Source organism: Oculina patagonica, chromosome 13 (genome assembly GCF_052425735.1).
Source record: "Oculina patagonica isolate OP01 chromosome 13, crgOcupat, whole genome shotgun sequence".
Taxonomy (NCBI): domain Eukaryota; kingdom Metazoa; phylum Cnidaria; class Anthozoa; order Scleractinia; family Oculinidae; genus Oculina; species Oculina patagonica.
The window spans coordinates 2,355,937-2,376,035 of record NC_135770.1 but is presented as its reverse complement, the minus strand read 5'-3'; the positions used below and the strand labels follow the sequence as shown (position 1 = coordinate 2,376,035).

General features: G+C 40.0%; 1 protein-coding gene and 1 non-coding gene across 2 annotated transcripts; both read right to left on the bottom strand.

Moving 5' to 3' along the window:
• Positions 1-502: 502 nt before the first annotated feature.
• Positions 503-19,632, bottom strand: LOC144634316 (contactin-3-like). The gene is made up of 9 exons (XM_078493232.1): positions 19,410-19,632; positions 14,631-14,951; positions 9,632-9,913; positions 8,770-9,072; positions 7,662-7,922; positions 6,011-6,283; positions 4,939-5,214; positions 2,816-3,972; positions 503-591 (listed from the first exon to the last, which is right to left on the bottom strand). The coding sequence occupies exons 1-8, from the start codon at positions 19,477-19,479 to the stop codon at positions 3,845-3,847; spliced, it is 1,914 nt and encodes a 637-aa protein (XP_078349358.1). The 5' UTR covers positions 19,480-19,632; the 3' UTR covers positions 503-591; positions 2,816-3,844.
• Trnav-aac (transfer RNA valine (anticodon AAC)) lies at positions 5,679-5,923 on the bottom strand. The gene is made up of 2 exons: positions 5,887-5,923; positions 5,679-5,714 (listed from the first exon to the last, which is right to left on the bottom strand). It is a non-coding gene; the product is annotated as a tRNA-Val (tRNA).
• Positions 19,633-20,099: the final 467 nt, after the last annotated feature.

The following is a 20,099-nucleotide window of genomic DNA, read 5'->3' as shown; positions in this document are numbered from 1 at the left end:
CATAGCAGCGCGGCTTTACTGCTACGAAACAGTTATATACTCATATATACATTTCGCCGATAAAAGGTTAAAAATAAAACTTAAGGTAAAAGCTGTTAAAAATTAATTCTAAACGTTTTCGATCTGTTCGATCATCACAAGAGTGAAAAAATCTGCATACGCTCATCGTTCTTATAGTTCAGATAACACCAGTTATGTAATACCCGTTCCCATTGGGAACAAGGTGAGGTCCAGTGATTGCACTTGTTTGTTTAGTTCAGGGTGGTAGCGTGCAATGTAGAATGCTTCTTTTATTCTTCTTTTTAACCATGAGTGGGCAGTGGTTAAAACATTCCACGTGAACTTGTGATTAGGGTGTTTTCTGATGTGCTTGGCTGGCTCTGACTGCTTATTGACATCTGAATGTTCGTTAACACGAACCTCGAGGTTGCGTGCTGTTTCGCCAATGTATGTTACTCCACAATTACACTTGCCTTTGTAGATGACGTGTGACGGGTGTGTGATTTTGTCTTTTAACTTGAATATTGATTCCGTCTTGCGTGTTTGCCACATTATGAAGAAGTTAAACCTCCATTTGGTGTACATGTTAAGCTTCTTTAAGAATTTCCTACTTTCTACTTCATTTGTTCTGCAGAAAGGGATGCGAATTCCAAGTTTAGGTCTTTCATCGAACCAGTGGACAGGAATTATTGTTTCGTCGCTTTTTGGGTTTTCAAAATCGCGGATGACTTCATTCACCAATTTCGTGGGGTATCCTGCTTTGATGAATGAATGTTTGATGGCTTTGACTTCTGCTTGCCAATTGGTGGCTATTCTTTTTGCTCGATGTAGGGCCCCTAGAATAGTATTGCGCTTCCACCTTTCTGGGATGGCCGATTTCCAATGTACTTGTAGTTTACCCGGTTTTTGGTAGACGCTGGTGGTGAAGTTTCCCTCATGATGGTTGAAAGAGGTGTCCAGGAAGTGGCCAGGGTTTTCTTCCACGGTAAACTTGATGTTTGGATGGTAGCTGTTTAACTTATCAAGTAGATTGTCGGGAGCATTTGCCTTCCTTTTGCTAAAACAATCATCCACGTACCGGTCATAGAAAGGTAAATTCTGTGGTGTTACGATGTCTTCCTCTAGTTTGCACATAAAGATGTTGGCTAGGGTGGGAGACAATGGGTTCCCCATACTGCATCCAGTATGGGGAACCCATTGTCTCCCACCCTAGCCAACATCTTTATGTGCAAACTAGAGGAAGACATCGTAACACCACAGAATTTACCTTTCTATGACCGGTACGTGGATGATTGTTTTAGCAAAAGGAAGGCAAATGCTCCCGACAATCTACTTGATAAGTTAAACAGCTACCATCCAAACATCAAGTTTACCGTGGAAGAAAACCCTGGCCACTTCCTGGACACCTCTTTCAACCATCATGAGGGAAACTTCACCACCAGCGTCTACCAAAAACCGGGTAAACTACAAGTACATTGGAAATCGGCCATCCCAGAAAGGTGGAAGCGCAATACTATTCTAGGGGCCCTACATCGAGCAAAAAGAATAGCCACCAATTGGCAAGCAGAAGTCAAAGCCATCAAACATTCATTCATCAAAGCAGGATACCCCACGAAATTGGTGAATGAAGTCATCCGCGATTTTGAAAACCCAAAAAGCGACGAAACAATAATTCCTGTCCACTGGTTCGATGAAAGACCTAAACTTGGAATTCGCATCCCTTTCTGCAGAACAAATGAAGTAGAAAGTAGGAAATTCTTAAAGAAGCTTAACATGTACACCAAATGGAGGTTTAACTTCTTCATAATGTGGCAAACACGCAAGACGGAATCAATATTCAAGTTAAAAGACAAAATCACACACCCGTCACACGTCATCTACAAAGGCAAGTGTAATTGTGGAGTAACATACATTAGTCCGCGGCTCTCCGGCGTTGTGCCTTTCCCCTGGCCGCTCGCATTGCTTCCACTCCGCCTGTCCTCCCGTGGGCGTCCGTCGTTGTGTTGTTGGTGGCCCGCTCCCTCCGAGGTCGCCATCGCCTCCCCCTTCGTGCCTCTCCTTCTCCCTCCTTCCTCTTCCCTCCCTCTTCTCCTTTCTCTTTCTGTCTCCCCCTCGCGGGGCTCCCCTCCCGTCTCTCCACTCCCCTCCCTTCCCCGCCGTCCTCTTGGCTTGTCCCTCCCTTCTTCTCTCCCTTCTCCCTCCCTCCCTCTCCCCGCCCCCCCTCGTCCCTCCAGCCGCCCCCCGCCCCCCCTCCTCCCACTCTCTCGCGCTTCCCCACATTCCCGACCGCTCCGGCCCCTGGTCTCGCCTTCTCTCTGGGCTCCACGGGGGTCTAGCTCTTGGTGCTGTCGCCCTGGCTGTCCCCCCTTCTTCCTCGTGTCTGCTCCCTCTGTTGCGTCCCTCCTGGCGCGTGCTCCGCCGTCCGCTTCCGCGACCCCACGCGCTCGGGTCCGGCTCCCCGGCTCCTGGTCCTCGCTCCCTCTCTCCGCTGCTCCTGTCACCACTCCGTCGGCTCCCCCCTTCCTGTCGGTCCTTTTTCTGCTGCCCCCCCATCGCTGGTCCTTCGCTCCCCCCTCCCGGCGGCGTCCTCCCCTCTCCACTGTGTGTGTGGCTCACTCTTTTGGTGTCAATTCCTGCACTGAGGTCATTCCTGAGTCTATGACGACGTCTTCGCGGGGGTCTCGGCGGGCTGAGCCATTTACGGCAATCGGTGAACTGGAGTGGTTCTTAGCAGAGTTCACCATGCATATCTCTATTTTCTGCAATGAGATAGTCATGACAATTCTTCCTTGCCGCCGGACTACATTGGCGAAACAGCACGCAACCTCGAGGTTCGTGTTAACGAACATTCAGATGTCAATAAGCAGTCAGAGCCAGCCAAGCACATCAGAAAACACCCTAATCACAAGTTCACGTGGAATGTTTTAACCACTGCCCACTCATGGTTAAAAAGAAGAATAAAAGAAGCATTCTACATTGCACGCTACCACCCTGAACTAAACAAACAAGTGCAATCACTGGACCTCACCTTGTTCCCAATGGGAACGGGTATTACATAACTGGTGTTATCTGAACTATAAGAACGATGAGCGTATGCAGATTTTTTCACTCTTGTGATGATCGAACAGATCGAAAACGTTTAGAATTAATTTTTAACAGCTTTTACCTTAAGTTTTATTTTTAAGTTATATACTCGATATACACAAATATCTGTTGCAAAAATATCGCATAAACTTGAATTGAACCGCGTCTAGGAGCCCATTACAGTGGAACTATGGTATAACTAAGGGCCATCTGGCAAAATATGTTCTCTATAACGACTGAGATTTCATGATATCGAGGTTCTTTTCCAAACATTTTACTATTGTTGGGGTAAAGAATATCGTTCGTTTTACCGAGGACTTCGTTATATAGAGGTTCGTCAAATCGAGGTTTTACCGCCAGCAACGAAAATATTTATAACATTCGACTTCAAAATGCTCACGCAGACTATCCATAGGAAATGGAAATTCTGATCTCGCGTTTTAAGAAATTAAACCTATTTTGACAGATTCAGTACTGCGATTAAATCCTATGATAAATATCACAAAACATTATTTGACCGTAGTTTTTTAAACTAGAAGTGCCCCTATTATCTATTTACAGTACTTAAACTTGACACTCGCAATAAAAAAAAAGTAGCATTCTGTGCAGTAGTCCAGCGGTCCTTTCACCGCTTTAAAGCCGGCGTGGAAGACGGTGGCAGCTTATTCCAACGACCTAGGGTATCTGGGGCAACTTAGGTGCAATGACTGGATGAAAAGATTGGTAGATCTTTCAGCTAGGGTACTATATCAAACCTATGTCAAGGAAATATCAGTATATTTATCATTGTTAAAATATAGATTGTCACAACATGACTGAAGTCCATGCAAGCTGAATCTGACATTAATGCTTGATCTTGTAGCTCGTCGTTTTGCTGCGTTGGGTTTTCTAAAAACAACAGAAGGAATGGTAAAATGGTCTGTCAAATAAAAGGGACCTGAAGGGTTAAATAGCCTACTTTCTTAGTGGGGAAAAGAGATTTGGGTCACTGGGGCTGGGAATCGCAAACAAAATGATAGGATGGGACTGGTATTTTGGCAAACATTGGCTGGGAAATGGGATTTATTCCTTCTCCCCCCTCCCTTCAGGGCCTATATCATCGGCTACATTGCGTACGATCATAAGAGGTGATTATAAACTTGATATGTTGAAGATTGGTCTCAGTCATTATTTTGTAATTTTTTCATTAGCTGTTCTGAATTGTGGAGTCTTTTGATTTAAGGTATATATTGGCAAATTTCAAAAATCAATGGTGCTAATTCAAAGGAGAAAAAAGACTGGACAGAAGTGGGGTGAGGGAATTTTACTGTGCTTTACCTAACATTGGAAATCAGGGATGAGCCAATTTTTTATCGGAGCAAAGGCTAGAAAAAGGAGAAATGAGAGAGACGAGAAAGCTTAGGTAAGGCAGAAATTCTGAGCGTCGGTCTGAGGGCACATTTATTTTCTGGTAGTTTACGGCCAAAAAGTATATTGCGGTCTCAGTTAAAGAAATTTGCGACCTAGGAAGAAAAAATATGGCGGTCTGCAGAATGAACGACTCCTTTAATAGACCGTCTTTCTCGAAGTCCGTCAGATGCGTGATGTGCGACTTGGTAAATGTAAAGCGCCGTTCAAGATTCTCTAGAGGAGCTGCGTTTCGCCCAGCGAACCGCGCTAAAATACGGACTGTTTTGCAGTCTATTTTCTTTTTATAGGTTTCTTTATATCACTTTGGGAGAATTGACTCTCAATCAAAGCGTTTCTTCTGACATGATTACGTCCTCAATTCTCATAACATACCTAGTTGAATTTGTAATAAAAAAGTAAGGAGAAATGACCGATTAATCTGTATCAACGTTTACGCAGGTTTACCTTTCACTTCAAGATGCACTGTTTTCTGTTTCAAGTCAACATTCGTTGCAGCAATGCAGAAGTACCGGCCTCTATCACTGAACTGTACATCTCTTATGTTCAGTGACCCGTTCTCGTGCGCCTTGTATTTTTCTTCGTCCAGCGGTCGCCCGCCTTGATCGTGTTTAAGCCACGTGACTCTAGGTTTTGGGCTGCCTGTGGCTACACAGTGAAACCAAACTGAGTCCCCGACAAAAGCTGTCTTGTTGCTTGGCTCAATCAGGAACCGCAGCGGATCTGTTGAAAAAAAAATGTGTTCATTCAATCCTTACTTGGCGTACAAAGACATCTTATTCTGCTCTTACCCCACGAGTCCAGTCCTAAACTTTCCCTATCCCACCCTATATGAGGATTTTAACCCCTTTTTGAGTTAAGGGCCTAGACTGGCCGCCACGGGTGACATCACACCCTGATCGACCTGCAATATATGTGGTATCCAATTTTGTTTTTTAACCAAAATTTCTATGGATAATGAACGACTTTATAAGATCTAAGAGCATGCATTTTAAAATTCGTTACAATAAACGGCGTATTTTTCCCTACTTTATGAGATTATCATCATCATCGTCATCATCATCACATCTGTTATTTATACCCGATAAAATTTGTAAAGATATAAAAGGAAACTAAATAATATAACATCATAAAGTTTTCCCATTCCCCTTAAATAAAAGGAGAAATAAAAAAAGAAAAAAGTAACATGTTTCCGGCCGGGCTTGAACCGGCGACCTTCCGCGTGGCGGTCCGCCAGTTCAAGCCCAATTCCAAAATGGCGGTCCAATTCCAAAATGGCGGTCTGAGATTAATATAGAATTGCCATCTATTTCATTTCATCGAAAAACAAGGTCCCGTAATTCCCCCCAAAACAAACAAAGAAAGTAATCATATCCGCGTTCTCAATGCTATCATTGTTAGGCGGACGTGATAACCACTACACTACGGAAACCAGCGATGAACCCAAAGGTCATTTTTTTATTATCATAAACACTATTCTCAGGAGTAGTGAGTTCAGTACAGCTGTTACTCCACTTACCATAAACAGATACATTGACGTAGGTCGTGCCGGAGCTAAATGCATTTGATGCATTGCAGATGTATTGACCAGCGTCCGAAAGGGCAACCTTCTTTATCACCATTGAAGTCCCATGATGCTCCACTCTACTCGGCAGCTTGTCTAAACCTTTCTTTGCCCACGTGACCGTAATTGGTGGGCTTCCGTGAAAGTCGCACGTGATTTTTCTCCGTGCGCCCAGGAATGCCTCAATACTGTGTTTGTGTGAGTGGCTTAGTTTTATGACGTCACTTTCTGCAAGAAAGGAAATCAAATAGAACATACCTTATTATAGGAAATTAACGCTTCATGAATCCGAGGTGAAACAAAGGTGATGTGATTTGATGAAATTAACGCAAAACACTACCGGAACACTAAAACTGTGAAGAACGCTCGAGGCGGTCAGATTCCTTTGTGTTAAAATGAACTTGTTCCCGTTGTCTCAACAAGTTCTCTTTTCCTTTGTGTACGTCGCGTTAATTTCCTTCATTTTGAAATGTTACCCCCTCTTTCGCGTTAATTTTCTTTATTTGGGAGCAACTATTCCTTCGATCGCGTTAATTCAAGTCGCGTTAATTCCAAATACCTTAATTAACACAAGCGTTTATTTCCTATAATAAGGTATCATTGTTTGTTGCAATTGAGGTGCGTTCGCATACTGTTGCTTTAAAAGTCCCGGTTCACGTGCGAGACGCAAATGCAAATACTACCCTTCAATGAAGAAAACGGCACCTCTTTTACCCAAAGTGTCGAAGAACTACTGTTTGACAAATTCCTAAATTTTGGTCAACTGCAACGATATCTTCTACAAAAGAAATTAAATTACTGCATATTATTCGCAAAGTACAACCTTAACTATTAGAAACTTAATCAAATTTAATAGAGCTTGAGGTAAATGAATTAAAAAAAAACTTGACCTTAAATATCGCGTCGAGAAATTTATACTTTTTCCAAGATGGCGGACAAGTCACGCTTTGCTTGCTTACATTTTGCGCTTGTATTTGTGTTAGCAATGTTCACACGTGAAGCAAGTACAAATGCAAGCGCAAGCCAAGTTCTTGTGCTTACCTCTGCGCTTGCGCTTGCGTTGTGCTAGTTCACACGTGTTTTTCCTCGCATTTGCGTTTGCGTTTGCATCACTCGTGTGAACCAGCGAGTTAAATCTCTTTACCAAGTGCAGAAAAACGTGCTCGAGCGAAAGATTGGTTTTGGTTTTAGTTTTGATTGGTTAAGAAAGTGGGGTGAGTTTTTTAAACCAATCACTGAGCGTAGTAGAGCGGTTTTCACTTGAGTGTCGAAAGTTAATTGCGTTTGCTTTGGTTTTGAATTACTACGCTTAGTGATTGGCTTAAAAATCTCGCGCCACTTTCTTAGCCAATAAGATGAAGTAAAACCAAAACCAATCGTGACTAGCTCGCGCACGTTTTTCCGCGCTTCGTGCCAGCTACATGTATTTGCTTCGAGTTTTGATTGGTTCACTGGATTGTCTGTGTCCTTTGTGATTGGCCAGAGTAATTACTTTGGTTTTGGTTTTACGACACTCAACTGAAAACTGCTCTAATACAAAACCAAAGCAAATGCAAATTGCTCTACTAACAGCTCGCGCGTTTGTTAACAAATCTTTGCGTCCTACCTACTACTCGAAGTGTTGCTTTGATCTCCTTCAAGTCATCACTAGTAATAGCCACACAGAAGTAGCCTCCAGCATCGGACATATGCACATCCCTAATGTGAAGATAGCCGTTGGAGAGCTGCCGGAATCTTTTCTTATCTAGACCGCCATGTTCCTTTCGCCAGCTTATGTCGGGTTCAGGAATTCCAGAAGCGTTACAGCGTAGCACGGTGATTTTACCTACTACCACTGTTGTGTTTTTTGGTTTCGTTCTAAAATTTACTGCATAGAAAAAAGTGAACAGTAATCAACACTTGTATCGTTTTTTCAAGGGAGTAATGCCTTCCGCAATTGCTAACTTTCAAATCCTTTGTTTGTGTTTTTATACTTTTTTGTTAAATACTTAAATGGAACTGCTAGAAATTCAAAAGCTTGAGCTCATGAAATCAGCAGAAACTCAAACCAGTTACTTTCGTGTTCACTACTTTATGATTTGTCAATAATTTCTCGCTACTTCCTAGGGGGGAGGAGACAACGGAATTTAATGTATTGTAAGGTAAAGGGAATAAAGAAAATCCTCTTAGGTGAAGCTGCTACGTTTCCAAACAAAGGGATTCAACCGTCTAATAAATATGCTTGGGAGAAAGACTAAATGTGACATGTTTCACCAAGATGACAAAAAATGAACACGACACTGAAGTGGAACGACCAAAACTGAGGCATTTAATCATTTTTTTTATTAAAAGGGGTTTTGTCACGGAATTTAACAGATTTTTGAAAAGGCAAAATATATATTTAATTTGTGTCGTAGGAAACCTTAACATAATGGTCCATTTTTATTAACAATTGCTCTTTTAGAGCACTGAAACTTGTAACTACGGATGGCTCGGATGGAAATGTATTGCAACTTGAAAAATTAAGGCGAAACTTTTCAAATTGTATCCGTGCGTCTTCAAAAAATCGATACTAATACACGTATCTTGATTTCTATCCACAAATTAAGGTTATATCTTCCTTAAGATGTTTAAAGATAATGTTTTTTTATGGGTTATGTTGCCTACCACTAAATTCAGAACAGTTTAGACCAAAAATCTGCGAAATCCCCGCGACATAGCTCCTTTAAACTTACTTGGTGTGTAAATCTTGAACTGCTTGGATGTAGACCCCATGACATTACTAGTTGCACATTCATATACGCCCATGTCTTTTGTCTCTAGGCTTCTTATCACCAGTGTCCCGTTGCTATGGATCACGTGTTTTGAATCGTTTCTTATAGAATGCTTGACATGTTGGGACCATACTGGGCCAATATAGTACCAATATATTTGTGGGGGTGGTATGCCCGTTGCTAGGCAGTCCATGTACACCGTCTGTCCTTTTACAGCTTGCAAGCGATCCGGGGGGTGCACCTTTATCTGAGGTTTGTCGCCCACTAGAGGTGTAAAGCAAAGAAAAAGTAGGAGTTCGTTAGAAAGTGTACGGAATTTTGGGTGTTGGTTTTTGTGGAGGGAGACAAACCAGAGAACCTGGAGAAAAACCCTCGGAGTAAGGACAAGAACCAACAACAAACTCGGCCCACATATGATGCCCGGTCCAGGATTCGAACCCGAGCACCATTGGTGAGAGGCGAGCGCTCTCACCACTGCGCCACCCTGTTCCCCATGAATTGGACAGAAGCAAGCTTTCTTGTCAGTGACAAGGATAATTTATCTCTTTGTTAACTGCGTCATTGTACACGAACTGCTTATTTGCGAAACTTTTACTTTGACATACCGGTATCTCTTACTTTCATATAATTAAGATTTAGTATTACTTCGATGCAGATTTTCACCATCAGAATGCTATTTAGAATGCGTCACTGATGTAATCTCAAAATTGAGCTTTCAGGGAGAAAAATGTGCGACGTTTGTCAAAAGTGTCTTTCGTGACAAATATCTAGTCAGGAGAAATCGACATTTATTTGTATAAATACTAATCAAGTTGGAACTTACCCCAGATCTCAAGATTTTCTGATTTAGCTGTACCCAGATTGTCTATTGTAACATAACAAGTGTAGTTTCCACTGTCAGCAAAGTTTGTATTGTTTATAACCAGTTTCCGGTGGTCCAAAGAAATTCGCCCATTTACTGGTCTGACTGTGGCGCCGTTCTTGATCCATCTTACCGTCCCTGTGCCTGAACTACGGCAGCGACAGCGTAACGAGAGGTCGGTCCCCACGGGGAACTTTGTCGTCTGGGTGGGGCGGCTCAGGATTGTAGCCTCACTGCACATGCCTAGAGCGAAAACAGTACTTAGTATAAAATAACCAAAGGAAACAAACGCTACTCTTCGTGAGCTCAAATCATCCCCTGTTCGTGAGAGAAGTTTAAGATTCCACCTAAAAAATTCCATACTGATGACGTAACTCTACAGAGATCCGTGGAGTGTCTCTGATTAGTTGTTACTTACGCGGGAAAATTTACAAATTGTCATCTTATTGATGATCATTATTTAAAGTTTAGTAAGAATAGGCCAGAAATACAAGGAAAAATTCGAACTGCTCAACTAACTAACCATTAATCCAGTGAAAACTGTACACAAAATAATCCGCTAAGACACGGTTTAGCTTCTTAATTTCATCGACAGCACAAATTCCCTCTCACGGCCGATTTTCAGGTCTGAATCCTCAAATAAACATATTCATCTTTTTGCTCCAAAGTCGTAATGGTTTCTTCAGTTTTAGGTCACATATTTTTTAGATGATTTCTTCGTTGAATACTACTAGATTTGTGGTACAATTTTTGCCTCATCAAGAATGCAGCGCTGAAAAGCTTAACAAAACTTTTGCTGACTTCGTCAGCTTTACATGTTTCATCCGTACTTTAGTGACAATAAAATTTAGCCAATCAGTGTGCACAAATAAGCTCAGTTATTGTAAAATTCACAATCGAGCAACAAACAATCACGGAGTCGATCTCTCTGTAGGCTACGTCATCAGTTTGGAATTTTTCAGTGGGATCGAATCTCACATTTCTTTCGAACGGAGCAAGAACTGAGAGCGAATTAAGAAAAGACTGTTTTTTAAAACAGATATGCGTGTGGATTGCGGTTGAATAGTGCAAGTGTCTGAAGTAAACTGCGTAATCTTTGAGGGTGAAGAAGCCCGCGTTGAAAGAGTATGGGCTGGAACTTGAGGGGCCTATTGTTTTTACCGCAGAGAAGGCTAAAGAGCTCAAGAGGACACGAAACTTTTAACACTATGAATTTATTACAAGTGGGCTTTTGAACGCAAAAAGTGGCTATCACAAATTTTGAAATTAGATCAACTTGCATACAGACTTGTGTTACGTGCTCAAATACTCGCAAGAGCACGAAGTGGGCTAAAAAGAAAGGTATTTTAGTGCTACAGACTGGGTTTCGAGCGAGCTTCCCTTAACCAGGGCGTTTATTAGCACTCGAAGTAAACAGAAAGACTTCTTTGGCTTCTGTTGGGTGCTCAGATAACGCCACAAGACTTGGTCGACTTGTGCACAAACTTGGTCTCGATCAAAGTGAGCGCAAATCAACACAACTTCTCGCAAGTCTGAACCATTTTGTCGGTCTATACTACCGTTGAGCTTAGCCTGAGCTTAAGGTTAATATCAGAATTGCAAGCGACTTGCAGCACGTTTAACGGTTCTCTTGACTCCTGTTCTTTATCATTATACATTTCCTTACAGTTGGTTTCTCTTTACAAATTATTCGCTTGGTGTTGAATGCCGTCTATGGAGTAATACAGTGTACTAATCTAGGGCTGATAAGATTATAAAAAGTTCAAAACCAGACCGATTGAGTTGTTATGATCTGCTAACTATTTCCAGAAGCATCGATTCAAAACAAAAACTTTGTAAACAGGAAATGCCCAGTCTGAAAAAAAGATTTGCACTAGTATAAGACCACTCCATAAGCTGTTCTCGACGAAAGACATTTATCTTCTCCTCGGATGGTTGAAGAAAGCTTTATTATAAGGATTAAAATAAATCGCATAATTAAAAGACAATAAATTCAGCTTTTCACTTCATCGCCGAACAGAAACACAGTTCAGAAAAATTTCATCGTTAGCATGGCTCTCAGAGTTTTTCTCTAGATCTGCGTTATGCATAACTAGTCAGGTCTCCATGGGGTTTAGGGTCCCAATTTTAGGACCCAGAAAACAAGGGACACAAAACGGGCTCCAGGATCGATTTTTTCTCTCTGTACCGTTTTCTGGGATTTCAAATCATGACACAGATCCTTCCGTATACTTCAGTAAAGCTTTGACCGTCGCCGCTTTGAACTTTTTAGCCTTTTCATTAATAAATCTCCTCTTATGCTAGACTGAATTATTAAATCACTCAAAGGATCTTAAAGATGATCACTAGAGAGAAAAACAACTGCGATCGTGTTCCTTTTTTCCCATGTGAAAATGACCTCGATTTGCAAGGTCACCAAAAACTGAAATATGCTGAAATTACAGGATTTTTTGTTCGGATATTAATCGACATATTCTCGTACAAAATTTGCTCTTTATGAAAATTAATTTCTCACCAGCTAAAACTGTGTTAAAGGGACACTGTCGCCAGTTTCACTTCAAAAACTCAAGAGCCTAAAGACATGAAAAAGTGGTGCAAATTTGTTAAAAATCACCATGCAGGTGTACTGAAGCGATAAACAAGTGATATTATTGTGATGCCATCAGGAACTTTAGATCTCAACTTGAAAAAGTCAGGCTGATTTTTTCAAGTTTTGTCCTGGTGGACTGGAAAAATACCTTAAAATTATTATGGCTCCCTTCTTCCTCCATCAACAATTTACTTTATATCTCCATCTTGATGTACTAGGTGCATTTCATGTACGAGAAGACCTATTCGCCAATTTCAGTACTTTTTACCGAAAAACAATAAAATTCAGGTGACTTGTATGGAACAACATTCTCCAAACTTCTAGATCCTCTTTCTCAATAACTGTAATAATGTACTCGCGACAAGCCATACTGAAAACAATTTCTATTTTCTGAGGAAATTTTAGGTTCAGGTCGTTCAGAAAAAAATTGTTCCTAAGTCTGTGACGTCATATATTGTGATTTCCTCAAAATTTGTTCGGGTGACTGAATTAAATGGCGGATCTGAAGCACGTTATTTGTATTATTATTTTGTATTAACGAACCTCTGTTGGGAATCACTGTGCATATTTAGGACCAAAAACAAAAATACTAAATATTAAAAAGAAAAATTAGAGTGGAAAGCCATCCATATCAGCCGTATAATAAAGTGGTTTTCATGCGGATTCTCTCTTTAGATCAAATACATAATTAATTTTGCAATGTTAGTTTTCTTGAAAAGGAAGGAAAACCAGCGAACCCGGTGAAAACCCGTGGATCGCACACTACTCCCAGCCGAAATCGAAATCTAGCAACATTCTTATAAGACAATCCGATAATACACCTGTATTTTCGGTGTATCGAAAGCAATTAATCAAATCAACTTTGGTATTATTGGTTCGGTATTTACGTCTGCAACGAAAAATGTTTTTACAACACCCCAATGCTGTTTTTGTAGACTCTTCAATCATTGTAAACATTCGATATCATTTTTTTTTTTTTTGACTTGGACTGTTTTCCTTTTTAAGTATAGGTTATTTTTGTCAGTCTAACGAAAACTGCATCTTTTTTTCGTGACTTTATAAATGCGGTGAAGTTTTTGATGTGAACTCCGACTTTTAAATATACTTCAAGCGAAAGAGACAGCTTCCGGTATTGGCGAGGTTTGAAGACGACGTAAACAAACGATAAAGTTAAATCAGCAATTACTGCGAAATATCTATCACTTCACTTAAGGCCAGACATTACAATTATTGGTGTACTGTGTTGTTTTGTCTGTAATCACTGCAGAAATATAAGTTGTAAAAACAACTTATAAATGACGGTGAACGGCGAAGGGTTTAATATCGATCCGTATTGCATGAATGTAATGCTATGGGTAGCTAATTACATTCGAATGTGGTACGACAGTTCTTGGTTTCTCAGATAACCTCTGAAGCCTGATCGCAGGCTAATTTAACCCTGAGAACCTGAAAATATGAGACTAACAGATTTTACAGGGCATGGCCCCGAATTTGCGAATTTCCAGCAAATTTTATATCTAAACATTCGAAATATTTTTGTTGGCATATTTTATTATTTTAAACAACATAATCCAATTAACAGCTTTCGTAGCACTACATTGTCACCAAAACAAAAATATCAAAACGTCAGATTTAATAGTTTTTCAATTATTTTAATTGAATTATCTCTCATTCGTGCCGAGACCGCAGCTAAGCGCGTTATCCCTTTCATGTTTTCCATCCAGATATTTCTTGTCACCTATCAAAGGCTTTAGTCCCCGAGAGAGGACATTAGCGACGCAAGCACAAGCACAAGGATCAAAATTTGTCCTTTTTGCGTGATCGCGTTTGTGCTTGCGTCGCTAGTGAAAACCAGGCTTAAACGGCCACCTTAATTGCCTTAATTGCAACTAGAAGTAAACAAATCTAGCTATTTAGAGTGCCTATTCTTTGATATTCACAGGTAATTTAAAAGCGGATTTTACGGAAATCCGGATTTATCAAGAAAACATAAAACGACTCATCGGTTGCTAGCTTAGACTTAAAAAATTTGAGTCGTAAGGATTTTAAATCCGTTTTTACGTAAGAAAAAAGCCGGCATTTTAATAAACAAATCAGCGTTAAATAGTATTTGTCTGCGATGTGTTCTAATAAAACCGGGCCGTTATTCATTTCATAGTGTATCAAAGTGTGCTTTCCAATTCGCCGGATTTCGTTTTTCAGACTGATTGTACAGCCCTCGTGTAAATGTTTAGACACAATAGAGCTAATTAATACCGCAAACCGCAGCCCACCTTAGACGCGGCGGCACGGATACTGGTGAAATTAATCTGCAGGCCGTGAAGTAAAGCAAACAAAACTCTTTCCATAAACATACCCCAAAAATCTCACCTTCAACTGTAAGTAACGCCAGTCGGCTTTTTCGCACAAGTCTCCCTTTCCTCGCTCCCCTTTTTATCGAAGCAAGACATCTATATATCCCCTCATCATCCAATTCTGTTTTTGAGATTCTCAAGGAACCATCATCTCTTATCGTAATTCTCGGCTTCTTGTCAGTTTGTATTGTATTGTTATTGTGCTGCCATTCGTAGGTTATCTTTTTGTTAGATTGCGCAGAGCACTTTAATGTCACAGGATTACCAGCTTGTACTGGCTTTGAAGATGGCTGTGTGATTAACGTCAAAAATGATTGTGTTTCTGTGAGCGAGGACACTGAAAAACAAATAGAAAATCAATTACAATCGTTACATGGTCATGTGTATTTTTTCTTTTCGGTAAAAAGTACTATAATTGGTGAAGTAGTCTTGTTCGTACACGAAATGCAACTTGTACATCAATATGAAGATATAAAGTAAATTGTTGTTGAAGGAAGAAGGGAGCCATTATTATTTTTAGCCGTTTTTTTTTTTTTCAGGACACAAGGGCAGAACTTGATAAAATCAGCCTGACTTTTTCAAGTTGAGATCTAAAGTTCCTGATTGCATCACAATAATATCAATAGTTTATAGCTTCAGTAAACTGGCATCAGTAGTAATTTTTAACAAAACCGGACCACTATTCGTGGGTTTTCATGTCTTTAGGCTCTTGAATTTTTGAAGTGAAGCTCACGACAGTGTTCCTTTAATCATATAAATTCTACCGCAAGAAGACTCCAGATCTGATAGCTAGCTAAAGCCGGGGACGGGGTGACGGGAAAAGAGTCAGCAAAGTTTCATATGGGGAGTTATCGCCCTGAGGTCCAAAGCCTTGCCCTTTTATATACCGTTTTTGAGATAAATAAAAAAATCTTTCGTATACCTTCCTTAGAAAATAGTACCCCTTTAAAGTACCTACAGGGAGGCGTGGTGGCCTAATGGTTAGCGCGCTCGACTCCGAGTCGAACGGCCCGGTTTCGAGCCCTGGCCGGGGCGCTGCAAAGTAAACAAATAATTTATAAATGAACATAACAAGGTTAGAATCTCAACTGGGCAAGACACTTTACTCTCACAGTGCCTCTCTCCACCCAGGTGTATAAATGGGTACCAGCGAATTTACTGCTGGGGGTAACCCTGCGATCGGACTAGCATCCCATCCAGGGTGGAGTAGCAATACTCCTAGTCGCTTAATGCCTCCGAGAAAAAGGAGATAAAAAGACTCCGGCTGTATGAGCCTCATGGCTCGGACACAGAATTTACCCTTTTAAAGTACCTACATTACAATGACCACATCCGTTTCATACTTTTTCACCAAAATGGCCCCCTAAAAAATGACAGAGTTTGCATTTTTGACTTTCAGTTTGGACTCTATCATGTCGTTGTCCCGTTAAGGTTTATTCATTTCTACGTAGTGTCAGCCTTGCTTATTTTGTCTCTGAAAAAGGTATCCCTTTTGGGGGGAGCCTACCTGTACAGTCCACTATAAAAAGTAACCTCCCTCCCTCAGGTAGCTAAACAGCGATGGAGGTGAATAAGTGATCGTTGAATATCTGATTTACTCACAGTTGCTTCACAGAACAAAAATTTCTCCAGTCTTAAAAAGCCGTAATATATTGATTAGCAATTCCGGACAAGAAGATACAGCTGAAATACGGGATAAAATGTTAATTAAAAGAATAGATGATAAAATTTGACACAACTGGGTAGAGATAGGAAAAATCCGTACTTTTATCAAATGAGAAATTTTCATTTGTACTTTAAAATCGCGTATTCCGGATTCTAGTTAGGTAGGAGAGGGTTGGAAGGTCGGTAGAAAAGGAGGGAGGGAGGGAGGGAGAGAAGTAGGTTAGTTTTCATTTTTAAATTTTATTGTCTACGTAGTTTTTAAATTTTTATAGTCTAGTTTTTAAATTTTAAATGTTATAGTCTAATTTTTGTATTTTTATTGAATAGATAATCATATTTAAATTTTTTACATTGTAACTTTTAGAATACACGTTCACTTTTAAACGAGCCCCAGGCTCATTAGTGACATGTGTTTAAATAAAGTACTACTACTACTAGTTCGGAAATGTAAGTCATCGCTTGAATACAGATCCAAATGTATTATAAGACTATTGAAAAAAAATTGCCCACAATAAGATAGAGCCACCTGAAACAACAAAGAAAAATTTCAGATACCTTACGAGATTTATGACAGAAAAAAAAAACTGAGAAAACAAAAGATGAAAGCGTCTGACATGATAATCTCGAATATTTACAGGGCCTCTTAATTGATCCTTTTCATTTATTTATGTTCATCAATAACTCGGGGGGGCTACTCATAAAAGTTTTATACGGGGAGGCTCCGCCCCAAGTTCTAACCCCTTACCCTTTTATATACCGTTTTTCACAGAAATTGTACCCCTTTCGTATACCTTTAACTGAAAAAAAGTACCCCTTTCACTATACCTAAGAGACATGGCGTAGACTTGAAATAGGACGTTTTCTTGTCATTTTTATGTAGCGCTTAATAAATTAAAATAATACAGCCATAAATTGCGTCCGTTCGAAATATTTTAATTAAAGGCCCTTTTAAATAGCCAAATGACAGATTTCCATACCCTTTCGTATACTTAACCTCGTGAAATCCCTACCCTTTTATATACCTGAAGCCTGAAAAAGGTACCCCTTTCGGGCGGAGCCTCCCCGTATAGGCCATTATAGGGAGTACCCCCCGGGGATCAATAACTGCCTTTACTTTTAAATAGCTTTCTATTTATGTTCTGCCCGACCCCTTAGTTCCACGTTAGTTGTTTCAATGTCCATCAAGACACTTTCTTCTCCGTTTCTATTTAAAAGTTCGTCAATGAAAATTACTTCGTACTAATATTTGAAAGAAAAAAAGACTTATACACCTTTTACTGTAGAGGCCAATAGGATTATATTAAGTTACCTCTAGAATCAACAAAATATAATAGCCAAAACCTTTTATCACTAATTAGTGTTTAAATGTTGTAAACAGTCCAAATTGTGCAAACTGGGTGTCGAGTTGTTGCTGAATGTTGGGCGCACGACAAAATACATTTCAAATATTACGTTTTCGCGTGGTTGGGTTGCCAGCGTTTTTAACTCTGCTCTCAGAGGTTAATTTTAAAACTCAAAGCCCAAAACCTATTTTTATATTAAAATAAACATTATTCGGCGGGAGGTGCATTAGGAATGTTCGATCTGTCGCCTAAAGACTGTGCCTGTTGCGAAAAAGCGTTTTAAAATAGTACAGCTCTCAGTCGGCCCATAGCGTCCAGAATTTCTGCCTCAAAGGTATTTAAAATAACTGGCCAAATTAAACGTAACTACCTCGAACGGTCTACCTCTGGTCATTCAAATGAAGTGTCCCTCTCCTATACTCGTTACAGTTTATTGTTGTCGTGATGCAATCCTTGTTAAAATAAAACACCTTTTAATCTTCACGTTGTTAGCAGGCTTCCGACCTCTTGATTGTGTCTGAGAATTTAAATTTGTATTAGATTTGCGGCAATCATTTAGAACTCGCGCGCCTGGTCTAATCTTGTTTAAATTCGTAAAATTTACGCCGATGTCGATATTTGCTTCCTCTATTAATGGGTGGCATGCCTGAAAACTAGCTATCTTGAAGCTAAGCCTATAACCACATACATTTACTTGTTAAATGTCTTTTTCAATTTCATGTTTGTCAAGGTGAGCTCGAAAGATTTCAACCTTGCTAGGGCGGAAAATTAGCTCCATGAAATGTCGATCGAAATCAGTCATTTCGTTGCCAGATTTTTACTACAATAGGGCTGAATAGTACTGATAAGACTGCAACAATCGAAAAATGATTTATTATAGAATTTGCTAGTCCCTCTCTAACACAAAATGCTCGATGCCTGTAAGATATACAATGCTGGCTTTCATTGCTCGCGTGATCCTAGGATCAAACTGCTCATTCATAGGCAGGAAATTAAAACGGGGGCCGGATTAAAACGACTTACTTTCATCAACTTCTTAAGAAAAACAATTGCCTAAAGTACTGAAAAATCAATGATCCCGCATTTCGGAAAGCTCCTTGTAAACCTGTCTTAAAAATTGTCATCATTCATTGATTTTAATGAGTTAATGCTTTGCTATGTAGAACTAAGATTTCCTTGACACGAAAAGTCGTCAAGCCGCAGGAATTGAAGAACGTGTCGGTGGTGGTAAAGGGCAAACCAAACGTGCCTGACTTGAAATAATTCAATTTAACTGTTGAGAGTTTCACGCAAATAAAACGCGTTTATTTTTTTGATAATCATGGTTGCAATAGATTTGTGAGCAATATGGCGGGCTTTTGGGGTTTAGTTTCAGCTTTTATTTAGACTTTTCACCAGAAATGAAATCTTCTAACATTTTTTTAAAGAGATTCCCTACCTTTTTCAAGCGTTTTTGTATAAAATGTATTTTTTTCTGGTCGGTTAAAAAGTGCCAAAAACTACCACAAGGAATCTAACGGCCTGGCTAAGTGTTTTGCCGTTTCGTTGGCAAATCTTCCCCTAGAAAATAAGAAATCTATTTCTAAAGCACTTTATAAACATTGCTGTTTCCGCATCAATGTTTCTCGTTTAGCCAGGCCAAAAATAAACGATTTGTGTATTGACAAAAGAATGTGCAGACCCTGTGCAGTTTTGGAGTGAATTTTAACCCACTTGCATGTGTACTTTGTTATCTATGGGGTTTCTTATGCCAGTGAGAAAAGCTTCTGACATGCATGCATACTTACATCCCAACAATACTAGCCAAAGCCAGAAAGCCACATTCGACCTTTTAGTCCGGCACATGAACGAATCCATAAAACTTCAAACACCAAAACGATTCTGCGATGTCTCTTCGTTGAAGCAACTTCGCTGAGTTGTTTAAGCCAGCTAGTTTAATGCTTCAGTATATGTTTCGTGCATCGGCAAATTCTCAGTTGTAAAGGTTTGCGATTGTGCCAATCGAAATGAAAACAACTTGCTAAGAAGCTTAGCTGAGGAACCTGAGCTAATTGAAAGGATTTTAACCCGCCAAAAACGATGAATAGACAGTCTGACATAAGTCAGCTAATTTGTACACGAAAAACATTTGGCGGTCGTGACATCTGAGATGGCGTATCTGTTGCCATACCTCCAAACTTTTATTAATCTTGTCTCAGACATTAAATTTCCTCCCTCAAAGGTGCGAAGAGACGTTTAAATTTACTAGAAAAATATTTTCACATTTCAGTGAAGTGTGAAGGTCGACAACAAGATTGCTGCCGAATCATATTTTGTATGTGCATACTACTCATTTATACATCCCTTGTGTTCGCGAGTCGCAAAAATAAATAAATATATATGGCTTTCAATTTTTCGATGTCGCGCCGACGACTTTTAATACGTCTAAATAATAACAGAAATTTAAACTTGCGAGACGTTAAAGGGACTATGTCACG

Coding starts and splice junctions, on each gene's coding strand:
- LOC144634316 (XM_078493232.1), bottom strand. CDS start 19,479: ATGGATTCGTTCATGTGCCGGACTAAAAGGTCGAATGTGGCTTTCTGG. Junction 6,284..7,661: donor AGCAACACTTCGAGTAGTAG/GTAGGACGCAAA, acceptor CCTTTCTTGCAG/AAAGTGACGTCATAAAACTA. Junction 5,215..6,010: donor CGTCAATGTATCTGTTTATG/GTAAGTGGAGTA, acceptor TTTTTTCAACAG/ATCCGCTGCGGTTCCTGATT.